At 41.7% G+C, this 22,252-nt stretch overlaps 3 protein-coding genes across 3 annotated transcripts in view; all 3 read right to left on the minus strand.

Moving 5' to 3' along the window:
• LOC128565814 (olfactory receptor 4A5-like) overlaps positions 1-21,987 on the minus strand; it is a 134,044-nt gene extending 112,057 nt beyond the window's left edge. Inside the window, exon 1 of the mRNA XM_053562543.1 lies at positions 21,954-21,987. The gene's annotated coding sequence lies outside the window, so the exon portion shown is untranslated. The remainder of the gene's footprint in view (positions 1-21,953) is intronic.
• On the minus strand, positions 6,672-7,601 carry LOC128565817 (olfactory receptor 4S1). The gene has a single exon (XM_053562546.1). It carries the CDS (start codon positions 7,599-7,601, stop codon positions 6,672-6,674), a length of 930 nt encoding a protein of 309 aa, XP_053418521.1.
• Positions 16,208-17,219, minus strand: LOC128565816 (olfactory receptor 4X2-like). Its single transcript, XM_053562545.1, has one exon. The coding sequence runs from the start codon at positions 17,193-17,195 to the stop codon at positions 16,266-16,268; it is 930 nt and encodes a 309-aa protein (XP_053418520.1). The 5' UTR covers positions 17,196-17,219; the 3' UTR covers positions 16,208-16,265.
• Positions 21,988-22,252: the final 265 nt, after the last annotated feature.

Below are 22,252 nucleotides of genomic sequence, written 5' to 3' on the forward strand. Positions count from 1 at the left end.
GAGAAAATTCTCAAAGCTGCCAGGAGAAAGAAATCTATTGCCTTCAAAGGGAAGAATATTAGAATGACTGCAGATCTCTCTGCTGAAACTTTTCAAGCCAGAAGAGGGTGATCATCGACTTTTAATCTCCTAAAACAAAATAACTTTCAACCCCAGATCTTGTATACAGCTAAACTGAGTTTCATTTATGATGGAGAAATTAAATACTTTAATGACATTCATATGTTGAAGAAATTTGCCATAACCAAACCAGCTCTTCAGGATATTCTCAGACCTATCCTCCATAATGACCAATCCAATCCTATATCACAAAAGTAAACTGACTCAGAAACTTTGGATCAAACTCCAATTTCCACACTGGCAAAAGGATTAAAAATGTCCCCTGGACTTTTGAAAAACTCGATACCCAAAATTTCACCAGACTTATCAATATTCTCCATTAATGTGAACAGCATAAACTGTCCTCTAAAGTGGCATAGGTTAGCTGACTGGATACAAAAACTCAGACCAGATATTTGTTGCATACAAGAGTCACATCTTAACTTAAAAGACAAATACAGACTCAGGGTGAAAGGATGGTCATCCATATTTCAGGCAAATGGTAATCAGAAAAAAGCAGGTGTTGCAATTTTATTTGCAGATACAATCGGCTTTAAACCAACAAAAGTAAGGAAGGACAAGAATGGTCACTTCATATTTGTTAAGGGTAATACTCAATATGATGAGATTTCAATTATTAATATTTATGCACCCAACCAGAATGCACCTCAATTTATAAGAGAAACTCTAACAGACATGAGCAACTTGATTTCCTCCAGCTCGATAATAGTTGGAGATTTCAACACTCCTTTGGCAGTGTTGGATCGATACTCCAACAAGAAGCTGAGCAAAGAAATCTTAGATTTAAACCTAACCATCCAACATTTGGATTTAGCAGATATCTACAGAACATTTCATCCCAACAAAACTGAATACACATACTTCTCATCAGCCCATGGAACTTACTCCAAAATCGATCACATCTTAGGTCACAAGTCTAACCTTAGTAAATTTAAAGGAATAGAAATTATTCCATGCATCTTCTCGGACCACCATGGAATAAAACTTGAGCTGAGTAACAACAGGAATCTGCATACTCATACAAAAACATGGAAGTTAAATAACCTTGTGCTGAATGATAGCTGGGTCAGAGATGAGATTAAGAAAGAAATCGTCAATTTTTTGGAACAAAACAACAATGAAGACATGAACTATCAGACCCTCGAGACACAGCAATGGCAGTTCTAAGAGGGAAATTTATAGCACTGCAAGCCTTCCTCAAGAGAACAGAAAGAGAGGAAGTTAACAACTTAATGAGACATCTCAAGCAACCGGAAAAGGAAGAACATTCCAACCCCAAACCCAGTAGAAGAAAAGAAATAACCAAAATTAGAGCAGAATTAAATGAAATTAAAAACAAAAGAATAATACAGCAGATCAATAAATCAAAAAGCTGGTTTTTCGAAAAGGTCAATAAAATAGATAAACCTTTGGCCAACCTAATCAGGAAAAAAAGAGTAAAATCTCTAATCTCATCAATCAGAAATGACAAAGACGAAATAACAACAGACTCCTCAGAAATCCAAAAAATCCTTAATGAATATTACAAGAAACTTTACTCTCAGAAATATGAAAATCTGAAGGAAATTGACCGATATTTGGAAGCACGTCACCTTCAAGACTTAGCCAGAATCAAGTGGAAATCTTGAACAGGCCAATATCAAGTTCAGAAATAGCATCAACCATACAAAATCTCCCTAAAAAGAAAAGCCCCAGACCAGATGGTTTTGCGTCAGAATTCTACCAAACCTTTAAAGAGGAATTAGTACCTATATTACTCAACCTGTTCCAATAGGTAGAAAAAGAAGGAAGACTACCCCACACGTTCTATGAAGCAAACATCACCCTGATCCCCAAACCAGGAAAAGACCCAACAAGAAAAGAAAATTATAGACCGATATTACTAATGAATATAGATGCAAAAATATTCAACAAGATCCTAACAAACAGAATCCAGCAACACATCAAACAAATTATACATCATGACCAAGTCGGTTTTATCCCAGGGTCTCAAGGCTGGTTCAATATACATAAATCTATAAATGTAATCCAGCACATAAACAAATTAAAAAACAAAGACCATATGATTCTCTCAATTGATGCAGAAAAAGCTTTTGATAACATCCAGCGTCCCTTCATGATCAGAACACTTAAGAAAATCGGTATAGAAGGGACATTTCTTAAATAGAGACCATCTTCAGCAAACCCACAGCCAATATCATATTGAATGGAGTTAAATTGGAATCATTTCCACTCAGATCAGGAACCAGACAAGGCTGCCCATTGTCTCCATTGCTTTTTAACATTGTAATGGAAGTTTTAGCCACTGCAATTAGGGAAGAAAAGGCGATCAAGGGTGTCCATATAGGGTCAGAAGAGATCAAACTTTTGCTCTTCGCAGATGATATGATTGTATATCTGGAAAACACCAGGGATTCTACTACAAAACTCTTAGAAGTGATCAAGGAATACAGCAGCGTCTCAGGTTACAAAATCAACATTCATAAATCAGTAGCCTTTGTATATACCAACAATAGTCAAGTTGAAAAAACAGTTAAGGACTCTAACCCCATTCACAGTAGTGCCAAAGAAGATGAAATATTTGTGGAGGATAGGTACATGAAGGCTATAACCCAACTATAGCACAAGACTATGGGGAAAGGGCCAAGGAAGGGGAAGGGAGGTGGGAGGTTTTGGTGGAGGGAGGGTAATGGGTGGGTCCACATCTATGGTGCATCTGAGAATGGGTACAGGCGAAACTTACTAAATGCAGAATACAAATGCCTACATACAGTAACTAAGAAAATGCCATGAAGGCTATGTTGAACAGTTTGATGAGAATATTTCAGATTGTATATGAAACCTGCACATTGTACCCCCTGATTGCACTAATGTACACAGCTATGATTTAACAATAAAAAAAATTTTTTTAAAAAGATGAAATATTTGGGAATTTATCTAACAAAGGATGTGAAAGATCTCTATAAAGAGAACTATGAAACTCTAAGAAAAGAAATAGCTGAAAATGTTAACAAATGGAAAAACATACCATGCTCATGGCTGTGAAGAATCAACATTGTTAAAATGTCCATACTACCCAAAGCAATATATAATTTCAATGCAATCCCTAGTAAAGCTCCACTGTCATACTTTAAAGATTTTGAAAAAACAATACTTCGTTTTATATGGAATCAGAAAAAACCTCGAATAGCCAAGACATTACTCAGAAATAAAAACAAAACAGGAGGAATTACGCTACCAGACCTCAGACTATACTACAAATCAATAGTGATCAAAACAGCATGGTATTGGCACAAAAACAGAGAAGTAAATGTCTGCAACAGAATAGAGAACTGGCGGCGCCTGTGGCTCAGTGAGCAGGGCGCCGGCCCTATATACCAAGGGTGGCAGGTTCAAACCCAGCCCCAGCCAAACTGCAACCAAAAAATAGCCGGGCATTGTGGCGGGCGCCTGTAGTCCCAGCTACTCGGGAGGCTGAGGCAGGAGAATCGCCTAAGCCCAGGAGTTGGAGGTTGCTGTGAGCTGTGTGACGCCACGGCACCCTACCGAGGGCAATAAAGTGAAACTCTGTCTCTACAAAAAAAAAGAATAGAGAACCAAGAGATGAATCCAGCTACTTACCGTTATTTAATCTTTGACAAGCCAATTAAAAACATTCAGTGGGGAAAAGATTCCCTATTTAACAAATGGTGCTGGGTGAACTGGCTGGCAACCTGCAGAAGACTGAAACTGGACCCACACCTTCCACCATTAACTAAGATACACTCTCACTGGATTAAAGATTTAAACTTAAGACATGAAACTATAAAAATACTAGAAGAGAGTGCAGGGAAAACCCTTGAAGAAATCAGTCTGGGCGAGTATTTTATAAGGAGGACCCCCCCAGGCAATTGAAGCAGCTTCAAAAATATACTACTGGGACTTGATCAAACTAAAAAGCTTCTGCACAGCCAAGAACACAGAAAGTAAAGCAAGCAAACAGCCCTCAGAATGGGAGAAGATATTTGCAGGTTATGTCTGACAAAGGTTTAATAACCAGAATCCACAGAGAACTCAAATACTCTCAAGAAAAGAACAAGGGATTCCATCACAGGCTGGGCAAGGGATTTGAAGAGAAACTTCTCTGAAGAAGACAGGCATGCAGCCTTCAGACATAAGAAAAAATGCTCATCATCTTTAATCATCAGAGAAATGGGGCGGCGCCTGTGGCTCAGTCGGTAAGGCGCCGGCCCCATATACTGAGGGTGACAGGTTCAAACCCGGCCCCGGCCAAACTGCAACCAAAAAATAGCCAGGCGTTGTGGCGGGCGCCTGTAGTCCCAGCTACTCAGGAGGCTGAGGCAAGAGAATCGCTTAAGCCCAGGAGTTGGAGGTTGCTGTGAGCTGTGTGAGGCCACGGCACTCTACCGAGGGCCATAAAGTGAGACTCTGTCTCTACAAAAAAAAAAAAAAAAATCATCAGAGAAATGCAAATCAAAACTACTTTGAGATGTCATCTAACTCCAGTGAGACTAGCCTATATCACAAAATCCCAAGACCAGAGATGTTGGGGTGGATGTGGAAAAAAGGGAACACTTTTGCACTGCTGGTGGGAATGCAAATTAATACATTCCTTTTGGAAAGAGATATGGAGAACACTTAGAGATCTAAAAATAGATCTGCCATTCAATCCTGTAATCCCTCTACTGGGCATATACCCAGAAGACCAAAAATCACACCATAACAAAGATATTTGTACCAGAATGTTTATTGCAACCCTATTCATAATTGCTAAGTCATGGAAAAAGCCCAAGTGCCCATCGATCCACGAATGGATTAATAAATTGTGGTATATGTACACCATGGAATATTATGCAGCCTTAAAGAAAGATGGAGACTTTACCTCTTTCATGTTTACATGGATGGAGCTGGAACATATTCTTCTTAGTAAAGTATCTCAAGAATGGAAGAAAAAGTACCGAATGTACTCAGCCCTACTATGAAACTAATTTAGGGTTTTCACATGAAAGCTATAACCCAGTTACAACCTAAGAATAGGGGGAAGGGGAAAGGGAGGGGAGGTGGGTAGAGGGAGGGGGATTGGTGGGATTACACCAGCAGTGCATCTTACAAGGGTATATGTGAAACTTGGTAAATGTGGAATGTAAGTGTCTTGGCACAGTAACTGAGAGAATGCCAGGAAGGCCATGTTAACCAATGTGATGAAAGTGTGTCAAACGCTCTGTGAAACTAGTGAATGATACCCCATGATCATATCAATGTACACAGCTATGATTTAATAAATAAATAAATAAAGGAGTTCATACAATCAAAACACTTAGAACAGTGTCTGCATATTGGAGGAACTCAATGAGTCAGCTTTTATCGTACAACAAAATATAGGTAAGTTCCCTGAGTGTAAGGAGTTTTGTCTGCTTTCCTTTTTTGCTGTACCTTTAGCCCCAAGGTTAGTACCTACTGCATGCTGAGTGTTCAGCTAATAATTGTGGTGTAAATAAGTGAATCTGGTAGTTACAAGGGCTTTGGAGGAAAGGGCAGGGATGGAGGGTGACTAGAAAGAGAAAAGGGAAACGAAGACATTACAAAGAAACACCATTAAGCAACAGACTTAGACAGAGGACTTACCAAAGTCCTATAGATCCTCACACAACCTTGTGAAGCTACAGTCTTCACGTCTCCTTTCGTAAATGTGGAAATTGAGACCCTAAGCAGTTAAATGTTCCATTTAGAAGTGAGACATCTAATCCTGCTCTTCTAACTGCATCCTACACAAACTTGGCTCCTTCCAGTAACAAAATGGAACAAAGCAAAGGCTGCAGTGGGGGTAGCAGTCCCTGCTGTGCTGGAGAGAGATAATAACCATCAGAGGAAGTGCTGGCACTGTTCTCCCTGGCTCTTCCCTCCATAATTCTGATTCACCATCCATCCACGATCCTTCAGAAGGTCCTGGTCATCCCATTTGCTCATTCTTTATGAAGGCGTCCTGAGATGGGAAAAGCCCTGAAAACAGATGTCGGGCCCCAAGTTCTGGTCCCCACCCTGCTCTGGGTTTATTGTGTGACATTGCATGAATCTCTCAATCTCTCCACATTTATTCATTTATTCATCTGCCTGCTGAGTGTGTAAAGGGATAAGAGTAAAATGGTGTGAATATCCTAAGAAAGAAGAAAGTGAATCTCCCTGAACACTGTGTTAGCCAACACAAAGGAATTGTGCTGTTATTTACATATAGATGAGATTCCTGAACTTGCAGGAGACTCCCTCATTCACAGGCTTTCACGGATTAATTAAACGAGTTCTTAAATACCACACTAAGAATGTCCTGGAGTATAATCTTCTGGAGGGTAAAGACTACATCTTCTACGTGTATTCCCAGTGCCTCACTCACGATAAACACTCAATAAATATTCAGTGACTGAAGGATTGAAAGAACACCTGGGGTTATCATAACAAAAACAGCTAGAAATAGATTGTATTACAAGCAGGGAACTGGGAAGATAAAACCTGTGTGAGACGGTACAAGGCAGGAAGGTTCCCAACTGCCTGCAGAGTCACTTCTCTCCTAAGCCCCTCTTGACCCTGAACAGTTTTCTCATGGCATTTTTCACCTCGTTGTTCCTTAGCGTGTAGATCACAGGGTTCAGCAAAGGGGGCATCACAATGTTGAAGAGGATGACAAGCTTGTCAGCGGCCAGGGTGGTAGAGGGACGAATGTACATGAACATAGGGGGCACGAGGACCAAAAGGACAGTGATGATGTGGGAGCTGCACGTGGAGAGAGCTTTGCGCCGGCCCTCTGCTGACCGGCTTCTCAGGTTCAGTAAGATGACCATGTAGGAGAGGATCAGGACGAGGAAGGAGACTAAAGAGATCATGCCACTGTTGGCCACCACAATGAGCCCCACCACATAGGTGTCTGCACAGGCCAACTTCAGGAGGGGGTGAACGTCACAGAAGAAGTTGTCTATCTCATTGGGTCCACAGAAGGGCAGCTGGACCGTGAGGAGGGTCTGCAGGATGGAATGCAAGAAGCCGGCCACCCAGGAGGCCCCCGCCAGCAGGCCACACTTTCGCCGATCCATGATGGTTGTGTAGTGCAGGGGCCTACAGATGGCCACATAGCGGTCATAGGCCATGGCTGTGAGGAGGAAGATCTCAGTGCCACCAAAGAAGTGGGCAGAAAAGAGCTGGGTCATGCAGCCGTTGAAGGAGATAATCTTGCGCTCCACAAATGTGTCAGCGATCATCTTGGGCGTGGTAGCAGAGGGATAACACATGTCAGCAAAAGACAGGTGGCTGAGAAAGAAATACATGGGAGCATTCAGGGTCTTGCTCATGTTGATGGTGATGATGACCAGAAGGTTCCCCAGGACAGTGAGCACATGAAAGAGGGAGAACAGCACAAAGCAGGCGTGCTGCAGCTCCCTGCTCTGGAAAAGGCCGGATAAAACAAACTCAGTCACGTTGTGCTTGGCACCCATGGATTCTCTCCGCCCAAGCCCCGAAACAGGGCTGACTCTGCAAAGACACAAATTATATGACACAAGAAAGTTTCTTGAGACATCACCAAGATAATGGACTAGAAGAGATATTAGACTTATCCTCCCATGAAAAAATAATATAGCCAGCGATCCACAAACCAAAATATCCCTGAGAGGGCTCAAGGATCCGTTAAAGAATCTGTGGCCACACAGTGGAGCAAGAAATATAGAGGCTAACCACACAGGAAAGATTGCTGGTGAGATTGGTGTGTTGAGATGCCAGGAGACGGCTAGGGATGGAGAAAACTGGAGGCGATTAGCATCAGCCACATGGTGGGAACCACCATGGTCCCCAGAAGCCTGCTCTGCTGAGGGCATTGGTATCTTTTGTCACTGAGAAAACCACCCAGCCATTCCCACCAGGGGGACCCTAGAAATGGAGAGGCAGCTGCACACGCCTCCCTTAACCCAAGAAGCAGATGCTGTTCACCCACTTTCAACACTGTACTGGAAGCCTTAGCCAGGTGTGTCCTCACACTTTGGCTAAATAAACCTCCGTTGATTGAGGTCTTTTCCTCAGTCACTTATTTGGGGTTGTCAAAACAAATAAGTACCTTTACATCTTTACTAATTCTCTCATTACTTTGTCTAGAAACTGGTGGGAAATGGGAGTTCACATTACAATGACTTTGATCTCTCACCAGCTTTCAGATACATTCTCTGTCTTGAAGAAGAAAGGAAATTTATCATGCAATTCGGAAAATTTTCTACCTTAATATATTAAAGTGTAAAAACTCTCCTGAGAGTCTTTTAAGCTTCAGGTATTCAAAAGATTTATTTACACAGGTGTGCTCCCACTTAAAGGGCACACCTTTTGGGTACGGGATATAACTACAAGAGGGACTCTACCTAACAAATTCAAAAATGGTGACTTGGTTGTTTGTACCCTCACGATAACCTGAAATTAAAAAATTTAAAACATTACAATAGGATTAACAAATTATGGTATATGTATGCCATGGAATACTATGCAGCCATAAAAAAAGACGGAGATTCATGTCTTTTATGTTTACCTGGATGGAGCTGGAACATATTCTTCTATTCTTCTCAAGAATAGAAAAAAATAGTATCCAATGTATTCAATACCACTGTGAAATCAGTATATAGTCACCTAGACATTCATAGGAATGGTAAAACATAACTATAGTCCAAAAAGAAGGAGGGAAGAGGAAAGAAAGGAGAGGAATGGGGGGAGGGTGGGTTTGGGGGGATCTGACCTAATGTGTATAATGCAATGATACATTTCTATACTATTAAGAATAGAGTATGAATGTTTTTGCCAGAACAAGTAAGCAAGGAGACGGTTATGTTCATCAGTTAGATGTAAGCATTCCACATTGTATAGCAAATCAGCACTTTGTACTCCATAAATGCATTAATGTACACAATTATGATTTAATAAAGAATTAAAATAAATAAATAAAAAACAAAACATTAACATATTTATTTACATGAAAGAGTACCTTGCCAAGTGGGTAAGAACTTGGTGGAAAGTGTTCCAACACTATACTTCAGTGAAAATACACTCAGAGGATGGCTCTCATTTCCAAAAAGTTAATGTGGCATCAGGGATCACATCCCAGGGCGGCCCATTCTTTGCTCTATAAACTCTGACATCCCCACTCTAAGTGTACAGCCTTCCCCACTAGCAGCCCCCACCATGGTCCAGGCATTCATCTAATACATGAAAGTACTCTCTGAGCTTTAACATCTCCCCAAGTGGAGGGAACAGTAACCATAGCAATATAACATTTGCTGGCATTTATTGAGCACTCGCTGTTTGCCAGGCCTTGTGCACAACCCTTTAAACACCTCATTTCACTTGATCCACTTAATATTGCTCTGAGGAAGCTACTGTGATTGTTCCTATTTTTCAGAAGAGGAAAATGAGATCAGCGTGAACGGGTGACTGGGTCAAGTACACGCAACAGTGAGGATTAGACCTGAAAATGCAGGCCAGTTTGCAGGGTTTTAAAAGGTAAACTAAAAGTAAAATCCTAAGGCCCCCTGCAAACTGAACGGACCCCCTCTCAGACAAGGGGATCCCAGAAAAACCTTAGAACTGAGTTCTTGGCCATGAAGGGGAAGGAGGTTGGAGTTTAGATACAACCATTGACAGCATTAATGTTATAACAGATTTAAGACTGACAGAAGAGACACTGTGTGACAATACGATACCAAATTATTAGCAAGAACTAAGGCCTAAATCATACCTGCAGGCCATCAATTTACTAAACAGATCACTTGAGTCAGTATATTGCACTGCCTCTAATAGACTTTTAAAGCCTTTAGACAAAGCTTTATTTCTTTAGCCAATTACAAATCAAAGAATCTTTGAACCCACCCATAACTCCCCCCACCTCCAGCTCTAAGATATCCCGCCTTTTGGGGCTAAATGAATGTATACCTTCCATGTACTGATTTATCATTTTACCTGCGATTCTTGTCTCCATGAATATGTAAAATCAAACCGTAACTGGTTGCCTCAGGTACATTTTCTCAGGACCTCTGGAGACTATACTCCCTAGGCCATGGCCACACATATTCAGCTCAGAATAAACCTCTTTAAATTACTTTACCAAGCTTGCATTCTTTTGGCTAACAGAAGCTATCCTCTTAATCACTACACAGCATTCCTGGTCAAATAAGTAGGAGCATTTGACCACCCAAAGAGGCCATGTCTTCAGCAGCTAAAGAGTGAGCAAGAAAATGTTTAAGGAGAAGAATTTCAGCATGTCATAGGAATCTGAAAAAAAAAAGTCAGATGTAAAACTCCCATACAATGCACCTGAGGGCAAGAGCCTGAGAAACAGCCTGGTAGTGTGGCAGGACCTCCATCCCGGCTCTGGAAACAGAATAGAGAGAGAGCAAGGCAAGTGAAGACATATGTTTTCTATAAGGGTCCTTTGTTGGTCCAGGTTTATTTTAGACAAAGCATCCCAAAAGTCCAGCCTACATGAGAACTAACCTTGGTGAGCTCCACCCTCCTCAGGTGAGCTGCCACAAAGTCTAGCCAGAGACCTGGAGGGTTGCTGTGAACTTTTAAGCACAGAGACTTCAGGGAAGCTTGTGTGGAAGATGTCACCTCAGCCAAGACCATCAGCAGACTTGGGCGCCTCTGCTTTGGAAGTCATAGCACTTCTGTTCTTAGCAAAACACCTTAAGGCTTGGTAATGAGACCCCAGGGGCTCTGCACCCCAATTAGGGGAATGGGCCATGGAGACACCTTACCCCCTTGTTACTTAAACTTTGTGGTTCAGACTAACTTTAATTCCTTGTTTTAGACTCCAGTACTGAGTCATCTCAAACTCTTTCGTTCAGAATGTGGTTTATTAAGCAGCTTCTATGCACAAGGGATGGCTTTGTACCATCTATGTGGGAAAATAAGCTGATGTTAAATATGAAGTGACCTACTTTTTTTTTCTAAGAAGTAGGGACAAGTTTGAACTAAACTACCCCCTTGACCACCACCTTATGTTAACACAGAACTTTGAAAAATGTTTTCACAAAAAATCATTTTACCATAAGGACATTTGCACTAGAATATTCATTGCAGCTCAACTCTCAATCTTCAAGATATGGAATCAACTCAAGTGGTCATCAATACATAAGTGGATTAATAAGCTGTGCTATCTGATACCATGGAATGCTATTCAGCCACAATCAAGATGGCAACTTTACATCTTTTGTACTAACCTAGGTGGAATTGTAGTATCAGCAGAATGGAAAAGCAGGTATCCAATGTACTCAATACTAATATGAAATCCATAGATAAGCAACTACACACCCACACAAGAGGAAAACACAATTAAATTCGAGTGAGGAAAAGGGGGGAGGAGGGAAAGGGGAGAGAAGAGGAGAAAGAGAGAGATCGGTAAACTCTCACCTAATGGGCACAGTGTAAGGGGACACAGCACACTTCCCGAGTAAAGAGCCCAACTATAACCTGAACCTGACCTAACAATCACAAACAACGTAGCCTAATCATATGTACCCTCATATTAATCCGAAATAAATTTTAAAAAGAAACTGTTTTCACCCTGCGAGTTAGGTAAGACAGACACAAGGTAGTATAATATGGTTCATAAGAGCGTGGATGAAAGAGTCAGGCTTCCTTGGTCAAAGGCTGACTCTCCCATTACTAGGTATATAACTCTGAAAAGTGGCTTAGTTTCTTAATGAAGGATGCCACTTGCTCATCTGCAACTTTTTCTTAGATTTAAAGAAATCAATAAACAATTCCACATGTAGTTGGGGAAATTAATTTCACTGCCCCAGGAAATGGTAGTGTGATTAGATCAAAACATCTGTAGACACACAGATCAGAATAACATATAAACCACTATAACCTAAATGGCATTTGCAAAATGTACACCCTAAAACTGAAGAATGCACATTATTTTCAAGTACACATTATATTAAGATAGACCTTATGTTGGGCTATTAAACAACTTTCAATAAATGTAAAAGGAACAACATTATTCAGTATTATCTCTGCCACAGTGGAATTAAGATAGAAATCAGTAATGAGAAATCAAGGAAAAATTCCAAATATTTGGAAATTAAACAACCTGGTTCTAAATAATTCATTTGTCAAGAAATCATTTTAAATTAGAATATAATTGAAACTGAATGATAATGAAAATAATTCTGCGATTTTGTGGAATGCAGCTAATCAGTGGTTCTCAACCTGTGGGTTGTGACTCCTTTGGGGGTCTCCTGCATGTCAGATATTTACATTACTATTCATAACAGAAGCAAAATTACAGTTAGGAAGTAGCAAGGAAAACAATTTTATGGTTGGGGTCACCACAACATGAGGAACTGTATTAAAGGGTCGCGGCATTAGGAAGGTTGAGAACCACTGAGCTAAATTGTTGCTTAAAGGGAGTTTACAGCTTTGTATTAGAAAGGAAGTCAGGTCTACAATCAATGAGCTAAATTTTTACCTTAGTATATTGAGTTTATTAATTTGACTATGTATTCCATTTGTATTAAATGTAATAACCGATATCTTTGCATCTAAATTTACAATCTTACTGCACACAGTCCGTTTGTTTCACCTGTTCTTACTTTCTTTTGGATTTTATGTTAAAAATTATTGTTTTCTTTTACTGCTTTTCTTGGTTTGGAAGTTACTCATTATTTTAGTTTTATTTTAGAAAGTATTATAGAGATTACAAAAGGCATCCTTATAAAAGACCAGTGTTAATTAGTACTTTACCTTATACAGTTCACCAGTTCTCTCTTTAACCTGTCTAATGTGCTATTCAAACCATTTTCTGAGATCTTAATTATGAATATGGTAACTTTTTTTTTTTTTGTAGAGACAGAGTCTCACTTTATCGCCCTCCGTAGAGTGCCGTGGCCTCACACAGCTCACAGCAACCTCCAACTCCTGCTTAGGCGATTCTCTTGCCTCAGTCTCCCGAGTAGCTGAGACTACAGGCACCTGCGACAGTGCCCAGCTATTTTTTTGTTGTTGTTGCAGTTTGGCTGGAGCCAGGCTTGAACCCGCCACCCTTCGTATATGGGGCTAGCGCCCTACCCACTGAGCTACAGACACCGCCCAACTTTTGTTCTTTTGATTGAGAGCCTTGTCACCCCAGGTAGAGTGCAGTAGCATCATCTAGCTCACTGCAACCTCAAACTCAAGCAATCATCAGCCTCCAGAGTAGCTGGTAGTATAGATGTGTGTCACTATGCCCGGCTAATTTTTTCTATTTTTAGTGGAGATGGAATCTTGCTCTTGCTTAGGCTGGGAATATATGGTTCAGGGATGGCGCCTGTGCTCAGTGGGTAGGGCACTGGCCCCATATACTGAGGGTGGCGGGTTCAAACCCACCCTGGCCAAACTGCAACAACAACAAAAAAAAATAGTCAGGCATTGTGGCAGGAGCCTGTAGTCCCAGCTACTTGGGAGGCTGAGACAAGAGAATTACCTAAGCCCAAGAGCTGGAGGTTGCTGTGAGCTGTGATTCCACAGCACTCTACCAAGGATGATAAAGTGAGACTGTGTCTCTAAAAAAAAATAAATAAATAAAATAATATAAAATAAACACAAAAACAATGGAATAAATCAATAGAAGAAAACTAATTACCCTGATTTGATCATTATCCATTAAATATACATATCAAAATATCACTCCGTATTCCACAAATATGTACGATTATTACCTGTCAAATAAAAAGGAAAAAGATTAAATTTTAAAAATCGAGCTTGGCGCCTATAGCACAGTGGTTACAGGGCCAGACACATACATCAAGGGTGGCGGGTTCAAACCTGGCCCCTGCCAGCTGAACAATTGCAACAGAAAAATAGCCGGGCACTGTGGCGGGTGCTTGTAGGCCCAGCTACTTGGGAGGCTAAGGCAAGAGAATCACTTAAGCCCAAGAGTTGGAGGTTGCTGTGAGCTGTGACACCATGGCACTCTATCAAGGGTGACATAGTGAAACTCTATCTCAAAAAAAATAAAATTAAATTTGAAAAACCAATACATTTTACTATATACAAATGTAAAGAAGGCTTCTAAACACTGAAAACTTTGCAAGTAAGACTCAAAGCCAATGAAACATGAAAACTTCCATCCTCACAAAATATCAAGAAAATGCGAACTAAACAAGATGTCTATCTAATTTGAAAAACATTTTTTACTTTTTATTGTAAAATAATGTGACTTACAAGAAAGTTGCAATGATAGTACGAAGAATTTCTGTTTTCCCTTAATCCAGATTCCCCAAATGTTTTTTGCCACATTCTCTTTATCCTTCATTCTCTCAATAAATAAATAGACAAATGAATAGAATTTTTTCTGTCACAGTGGAAATAGGGAGAAATGGATCAAAAGATACCAACTTGTAGTTACATAGGATGATTAAGTCTAGAGACCTAAGTTAATAACATTGTATAACAGATTGGAAATTGGCTAAGAGAGTAGATTTTAGGGACTCTTACCACAAAGAGAAACCTAACTATATGGAAGGTATGTCAATATGCCATTTCACTGTGTAGTGTATATGGACACCAAAACAGTATGTGGTTCATCTTAGACATATATGATAAAAATGATCACTTTTCTGAGTTTATAACTAGATATCTTGGAGAGTAATTTCTAAATCCAAGGACATTCTCTGAGACAGAAACAACACAATTATCAAACTCAGGAAAGTAATGTCCGTATAATTTGGTTGTCTCGTTTATAGAGTTTTGCCCCACTAATGCCCTTTATCTAGTACAGGATCTAATCCAAGATCACACATGACCTTTACTTCCATCTCTCTGTAATCTGAAACAGTTCTTTAATCTTTCCTTGTCTTCACACTTTTGAAGAGTGAAGGACAATAATTTTGCTGAAAGGTTTTTTTGGTTTTATTTTGGTTTGGTTTGGTTTGCTTTTTGAGACAGAGCCTCACTCTGTTGCCCTGGATAGAATGCCATGCATGGTGTCATCATCCCTCGAAGCAACCTCCAACTCCTGGGCTCAAGCCATCCTCCTGCCTCAGCCTCCTGAGTAGCTAAGACTACAGGCACCCACCACAATGCTGGATAATGTTTTCTATTTTTAATAGAGGTGGAGTTTTGCTCTTGCTCAGGCTGATCTCGAACTCCTGAGCTTAAGCAATCCACCTGCCTCGGCCTCCCAGAGTCCTAAGATTACAGGCATGTGAGCCACCCTGCCAGCCTACAGAATGTTTTTGAATTTGGGTTTCCCTTATGTTTTTTCATGATTAGACTCAGGTTATGTATTTTGACGTCACAGCAATGGTGTGTGTCTCTTCAGTTCACCATAACACAAAGCTCATGGCATCAATTTGTCTCATCCTGGGGGTATTAACTTTGGGCGATTGTTTAAAGGGGAGCTGTGAAGTTGCATTTTTTCCCTTCTACAATTAGTAAGTATCTTGTGGGGAGATACGTTGAGATGTATTGTTTAATGACAGCATTCAATTCTATAAAGAACAATTTTACAAAGTAGGTGATTCGATTTAATCCTAAGCATCAAAGATTTTTATACTCTAACACAACAAATTCACTACAGGAAGTAATTCCAAAGGAAAATCAGAATTATAATTAAGAATTTTTTTTTTTTTTTTTTTTTTTTTTTGAGACAGAGCCTCAAGCTGTCACCCTGGGTAGAGTGCTATGGCATCACAGCTCACAGCAACCTCCAACTCCCGGGCTCAAGCGATTCTCCTGCCTCCTCTTCCCAAGGAGCTGGGACTACAGGCACCCGCCACAACGCCCAGCTATTTTTTGGTTGCAGCCGTCATCATTGTTGTTTGCCGGGCACAGGCTAGATTCGAACCCACCAGTGCAGGTGTATGTGGCTGGTGCCTTAGCCACTTGAGCCACAGGCACCAAGCCATAATTAAGGATTTTTATTCAAGAATATTTACCACAATATTACTTATGGTGTCAAAAAATTAGTAAATCCATAAGAGAAAATACTTTACAGGTGGTTAAAATAAAATTTTTGAAGTTGGACACCAGGTAGAATAATACCACTACTAACAAGTCTCATGAAGTTTCTTCAACCCATTCTGCTCCTTCAGTTTGGACTCAGCATCGTTCCAAACCCAAGAATCAAAGCCAAGACTTGACCTCTATTTCTCCTCTCGTCTCATTGTCCTGATCCACAGCCTCTTCATGGCCCTCTTCACTTCAGCATTCCTCAGAGAGTAGATGAAAGGGTTGAGAAGTGGGGTTATCACTGTGTAGAACACGGCCACCATCTTGTCCACAGCCAGAGTGGCAGAAGGCCTCAGGTAGATGAAGATGCAGGGCCCAAAGAACAAGATGACCATGGTGACATGGGCCCCACAGGTGGACAGGGCTTTGCGCCGCCCCTCCGAGCTCCGGATCCTGAGATGGAGCAAGATGACCACATAGGATCCTAAGAGGACCACAAAGCTGATCACAGACAGAGTTCCCCCATTGGCAACAATCAGCAGCCCAAGAAGGAAGGTGTCAGAACAGACAAGTTTGAGAAGGGGAAGCAGGTCACAGAAGTAATGGTCAATCACATTGGGGCCACAGAACGGCAAGTGGAAGATGACAAGGACTTGGGCAAAGGAATGCACAAAGCCTCCCACCCATGCTAGTCCCACGAGGACAGCACACGCCTGCCTGTTCATGATGGTGGTATAGTTGAGGGGCTTGCAGATGGCCACGTAGCGGTCATAGGCCATCACAGTGAGCAGGAAAATCTCAGTGCCACCAAAGAAATGGATGAAGAAGAGCTGTGTCATGCAGCCCCACAGAGATATGGTTTTCCTTTCAGCCAGCAGATCCAAGATGAGTTTGGGGGCCGTCGTGGAGGAGTAGCAGATTTCCACAAAGGACAGGTAGCTGAGGAAGAAGTACATGGGGGAACCGAGACTCCTGCTGGTCATGACCATGAGCACGATGAGAAAATTCCCCAGCACAATTGCCATGTACAAGAGCAGAAATATCACAAAGCAAACTCTCTGTACCTCTGGGTTGGGAGAAAGACCCAGAAAAATGAATTCAGTCACATTGTTTGTGAGATCCATGAGGTCTCCACCAAGAGGCTGCAGTTTGGGTGATGTGATCTGAAATGATAGAGAGCAGAAGACTTCTTTTTTAAGTGGGTGAATTACATAGAAGCCCTTGCATATCTGAGAAGCCTGCGAGCTGGATATTGAAAGGCAAGTAGGAGCTAGTTATGTGCAGAAGGGAAGAGCCTTCTAGGAAGAAAGAGAGCAGGTCCAAATGCATTGTGTGCAGCTGGAAGAAAGGGGAGAAGAGCAAAAACGAAGGCTGTAAAGTGAGACTAGCAGCAGCTTGTGAAGATGTGTTAGGGACTTTGGGGTTGATCCTGCAGGCAATGGGCAATCCCCAAGAACATTCATCAACTAGAAGGTGAACTCACTTTATATGTAGAACGGGAAGATGAACTCACTTTGTATGTAGATGGTGGACTAGTGGAAACCGGCCAGAGGAGGGGACCTGTTAGGAAGTTAGGAAGTCCCTTCACTGCACAGTATGGGGCAGCCACAGTAGGGGTTACTGTCTCCACATGCTATTGCCTTGCAATGTTTTTTTTGATTGTTTGTATGTTGAGACAGAGTTTCACTATGTTGCCCTCGGTAGAGTACTGTGGCGTCACAACTCACAGCAACCTCAAACTCTTGGGCTTAAGTGATTCTGTTGCCTCAGCCTCCCCAGCAGCAGGGACTACAGGCACCCGCCACAACACCCAGCTATTTTGTTTTTGTTGTTGCTATTGTTGTTGTTGCAGTTGTCATTGTTGTTTAGCAGGCCCAGGCCAGGCTTGAACCTGCCAGCCTCGGTGTATGTGGCCGGCGCCTACTCACTGAGCTACGGGCGCCGAGCCTGCCTTGCCATGTTTTTAATTATCCTTTGTCCCACTTCGCCTTGTTTCTGTTCTATTCTCGGCTTCAGAACAGTGTTCTCAACCTTTCCACATCCCATTTCGAGTATTCAGAAGAGAAGTCCCTGTGAACCTCCCTTGACACTCAGCACCCCTCTTATTTCTGTTTCTCCTAATTCTCTTTCTATTCTTGGTCACTCGGTGACCTTGTTCCTTTCCAAGGGTCCAGCTCAATCCATGCCCAATTCTCCCCTTACTGGTACCTTCATTTTCTCCAATCCTATGACCCCTGGTAATCGCAAAGGTCCACACTGCCCCCTCCCAGTCCCAACTCGCGCTCTGACACTTGTGTCTCCACAACTCAGGCTTCCAGCACCTCAAGGCCCCACCAGGGCTGCTCATTGACTGGTTGGCAGCCTGCCCTCATCCCTGCTGGACTTTACCCAGGGTGTCTGAGGTTCGTGTGTGTTAACACGGCCCCTCATTCGGGGAGCTTGCAGGGCGCCGGAGCTGAGGAGCCACATGACTTCCACTCACACCGCAAAGCTTCCAGTGATTGGACCATCCAGAGCCAGAAGGAAATCACCAAGAGAACTTACAGTTACAGAAATTGTTAAAAGGGCAGAGACCAGCTCTAAATTGTTAGGTCAGCTGGGGAATCCTACCAAGAGGCTGTTCACAGATGAAAGTGCTACTAGCAATCTGGACTCCCAGGCTCACATTCGGGTTTTTTCAGGTAGTATCTATGAAATATGTAGAAAGCTCTTTAACCATCGACATGCAGGTAAGACCTACCTCACAGGCAGATGCCATGAATTCACCCCAGCCCCATCCCAGAATAAGTTAAATTCCAGTCCCACAGGCTGCCTTGGAGTTCCCTCAGGAACATCTACAGCTCTGCATGGCCAGTGGCCCCTGTCATCTCAGAACATTCAGGAATCACAGCATTTGACACACTAAATTGTGATTACTTTATGTGGCCATGTCTCCCCACCCCACTCCCCACTCCCCCGGAATGTGAGCTCCACACGGGCAGAGGTTAAAGCGTGCTCACCACTCAATCTCCAGGGCTTACTGAAGTGCCTGCCAGGAAACAGCCTTCAGTGACTGCAGACAGAATGAATGATCCGTGGTTGAAAGTCTTCCCTAAACTTCTCAGCACAGTATTTGGTTATTGTAGGTGTTCAGTAAATATTGAAAGAACAAAGATCTCCCAAGGACAGAGGCCACGTCTTCTCCATCCCTGAATCCCACTGTGCTTGCTTGCCTCAGTGTCAGACAACTCAAGAGCACTTTGTAAAATATCATGTGGTGGTGTTCTGGCACCATCCCCTTTTCTTTCTAAGTAGAATCAGTCATCACATGGAAAAGAAGTCCATGGTCACAAAACAAAGCTCACCCAGGTGTCTCTGTGGCTCTGTTGTTCTCAGCCAGTTACCTTTTCTGTTCTGACCATGGAGATGTAAATAACACCCTGAGACCAAATCCGGCTCATGCGGGATTCCCAGTTAGCCACTCAAGAAACATTACAAATGGCTGGGCTACAAAACAGACCTCCTGCCTCGCTGGGGTCCCCAGGTGAGGATCTGCTCCCTGCAGCCTCAGGCTTGGGAATTTAAAACAAGAGTAAAGTAGACTTGCCTCCCAGGTAATCCACAGAGAACTAAGGACCCTGGCAGCTCAGTCCTGAGTTCACCTTACTTAAGGGACACGGGGGAGAAGGCAGGTGATCAGAAGAGGCTTGGTCCCCCAAGGGCCATATACCCTGTCTCCTTCCTAATCAAGCACACTTCCTTGAGGGAAGTGGGACCGCAAACTCCTCCCAGGAAACAGCGTGTGCAAAACAATTAGAACCTGTAGGAAAGGTTCAAACTTTCTTGTAGGAAACAACTCAGAAATCAGTAGGAAATGGGGACAAGTTAACCTCACCCAGTGTCCACAGAGCTCTGACTCTGCATGGGGCTGTGCAGAGGTCAATGAAAGATAGCTCCTGCTTGTCATGAACTCCATCATGTGGCTGCGCATAAAATGACACTGTTCAAAAGGGTGGGTCCAAGGTCAGGAAACCGAAATAGCTCGTCTCCTCGCCACTGCTGTGGATGGAGTATAGATCCATAGTTCTCAACCAGCGGCAATTCTGCTATCCCAGAGGACAGTTGATAATAGCTGGAAACCTGGGCTCTAGTGGGGAGGGGCAGGAATGCTATGAAATCTACTATTTGGATTTTTGAGACCATTGCCAGGAAACTAATAAACTTCTCTTTCTTATCCTCAAACTGCTTGTCCCTCTTTTTCTGATGCAGCCCCAGGGACTTGTGCTGAACTTTCAGTAACATTTACACATTTCTCTTCTGAGCACAGGGAGCAGCTGCTCCTCACATGTAAAGGGGCATATCTGCAAAATTTCCAGGAGCTTTTATTCATAACAGCCAAAAACTGAAATCAACCAACAGCTAGCAACCAGAGAGTATATGTTTTTAAACTGTAGAATATTCGCAGTAAATAAAAAGAGCAAACTATTGTAACACACAGTATGGATGAATTTCAAAAACATTATGTTGAGAGAAAGAAGCCAGATGCAAATGAATACATGATTTATGATTCCATTTATACGAGTTTACGAACAGGCAACACTAGAAATTAGATGAGTGCTCGCCTGCGGGGGATGGGTACTGCCTGAAAGCAATCACGAGAAGTTTCTAGAGTGATAGAAATATTCTACTTCTTGGTTGGGATGTTGGCTACGCAGACATATAAATTTGTCCAAACTCACTGGATTGTACATTTAAGGTCTATACATTTCACTGAATGTAAATTGTACCTTAATTGCTGAGAAACCAGATTGTAATGTTCTCACCACAAAAATAATAACTTTGTAAAGTGGTACATATGTTAATTAGCTAGATTTAGCCATTTATATATATACAATGTGTATATATTGCAAAATACATTGTATGTGTAAAATACAATGTTATCTGTCAATTTTAAAAAATAAAATAAAATTATTTTTAAAAAGTAAAGCCTAACTGGGATGGGGGACAACAGTGGAGGAAGCATCTGGTCTTTGAGTCAGAACACTTGAACTTGTGCCCAGGCTTTGTACTTGACTTCTGGAGCTGAGATTGCCAGTGTACCCCAGCATTTATTTTTTCCTTCTTCCTTCTATAGTATTAGAACCCCTGAATTTTTATTGAAGTACATGGAGAACATGCTGGTTGCTATGAGCCGTTGTGACGTTATGGCGGTAAAGTGAGACTCTGTCTCTACAAAAAAAAAAAAAAATTACATTGTCCAGACTTTTTGCAACTTCGAGGACAGGGACATGCACTTATTTTGTCCTTCCTCCTTCCTGATGCCAGGAATGCTGTTATTATGACTGGAGCTCCAGCAGCCATTTTGGGCCATGCAGCGACCTTGGGAATGGAAACTATAAGGGCTACCTTGGTTTAAATTCTGTTCCCTGAGGTAAGACCTAATCTAAATGATGTTTCAATCTCTAAAACTGTATGGTAGGAGTGATTAATTCATACTTCATTGACTTCACAGCACTTCTATGAAACTCCAATGAAGTAACAGATGTGACAGGGCTTTGACATACGCATAAGTATTTTGCAGATATATGGCATGTCAATTACTCTATAATAAATTCTATAATAAATATGGCTTTCAGGTATTTCCATGCAATTTGTAAAGCTGATTTTTTTTTCATTTTAAGATACTATATTAACACCACTTCTATATCTTAAATAAAAGTAATTTAAAAGAAAGTTTTTCCCTGGCTGCTCCAAGAAATCTCACTTATGACTCAAACCCTTCCCAAATGATAAAAATATATAATGTTGACATCACTTTGATGTCTTTTCCACTCAGCACCTATTGAGTTCCTACCATCTTTTATTCATCACACTGGTAGGGAAAATAAGCTGCTTTCATATACATTATTTTTGGCTGGGTACAGTGGCTGATGGGAGGCTGAGGCAGGCAGATCACTTGAGCCCAGGAGTAGACAAACCTGGGCTTTTCTCTACCAAAAAAAAAAAAAAAGTTTTTAATTAGCCAGATCTGGTGATGTTGCCTGTCATTCCAGCTACTTACAAGGCCAAGGCAAATGGATTGCTTGAGCCCAGGAGTTCAAGGCTTCAGTGAACTATGATAATGCTACTGTACTTCACCTGAGCAACAGATAAGACCTTGTCTCAAAAATAATAATAATAATTTTTACTATCAGTTTGACAA

Source organism: Nycticebus coucang, chromosome 14 (assembly GCF_027406575.1).
Source record: "Nycticebus coucang isolate mNycCou1 chromosome 14, mNycCou1.pri, whole genome shotgun sequence".
In the NCBI taxonomy this organism is placed as follows: domain Eukaryota; kingdom Metazoa; phylum Chordata; class Mammalia; order Primates; family Lorisidae; genus Nycticebus; species Nycticebus coucang.

What these genes read in the sequence shown, in the direction of transcription:
- LOC128565817 (XM_053562546.1), bottom strand. Translation starts at nt 7,601, where the DNA reads ATGGGTGCCAAGCACAACGTGACTGAGTTTGTTTTATCCGGCCTTTTC.
- LOC128565816 (XM_053562545.1), bottom strand. Translation starts at nt 17,195, where the DNA reads ATGGATCTCACAAACAATGTGACTGAATTCATTTTTCTGGGTCTTTCT.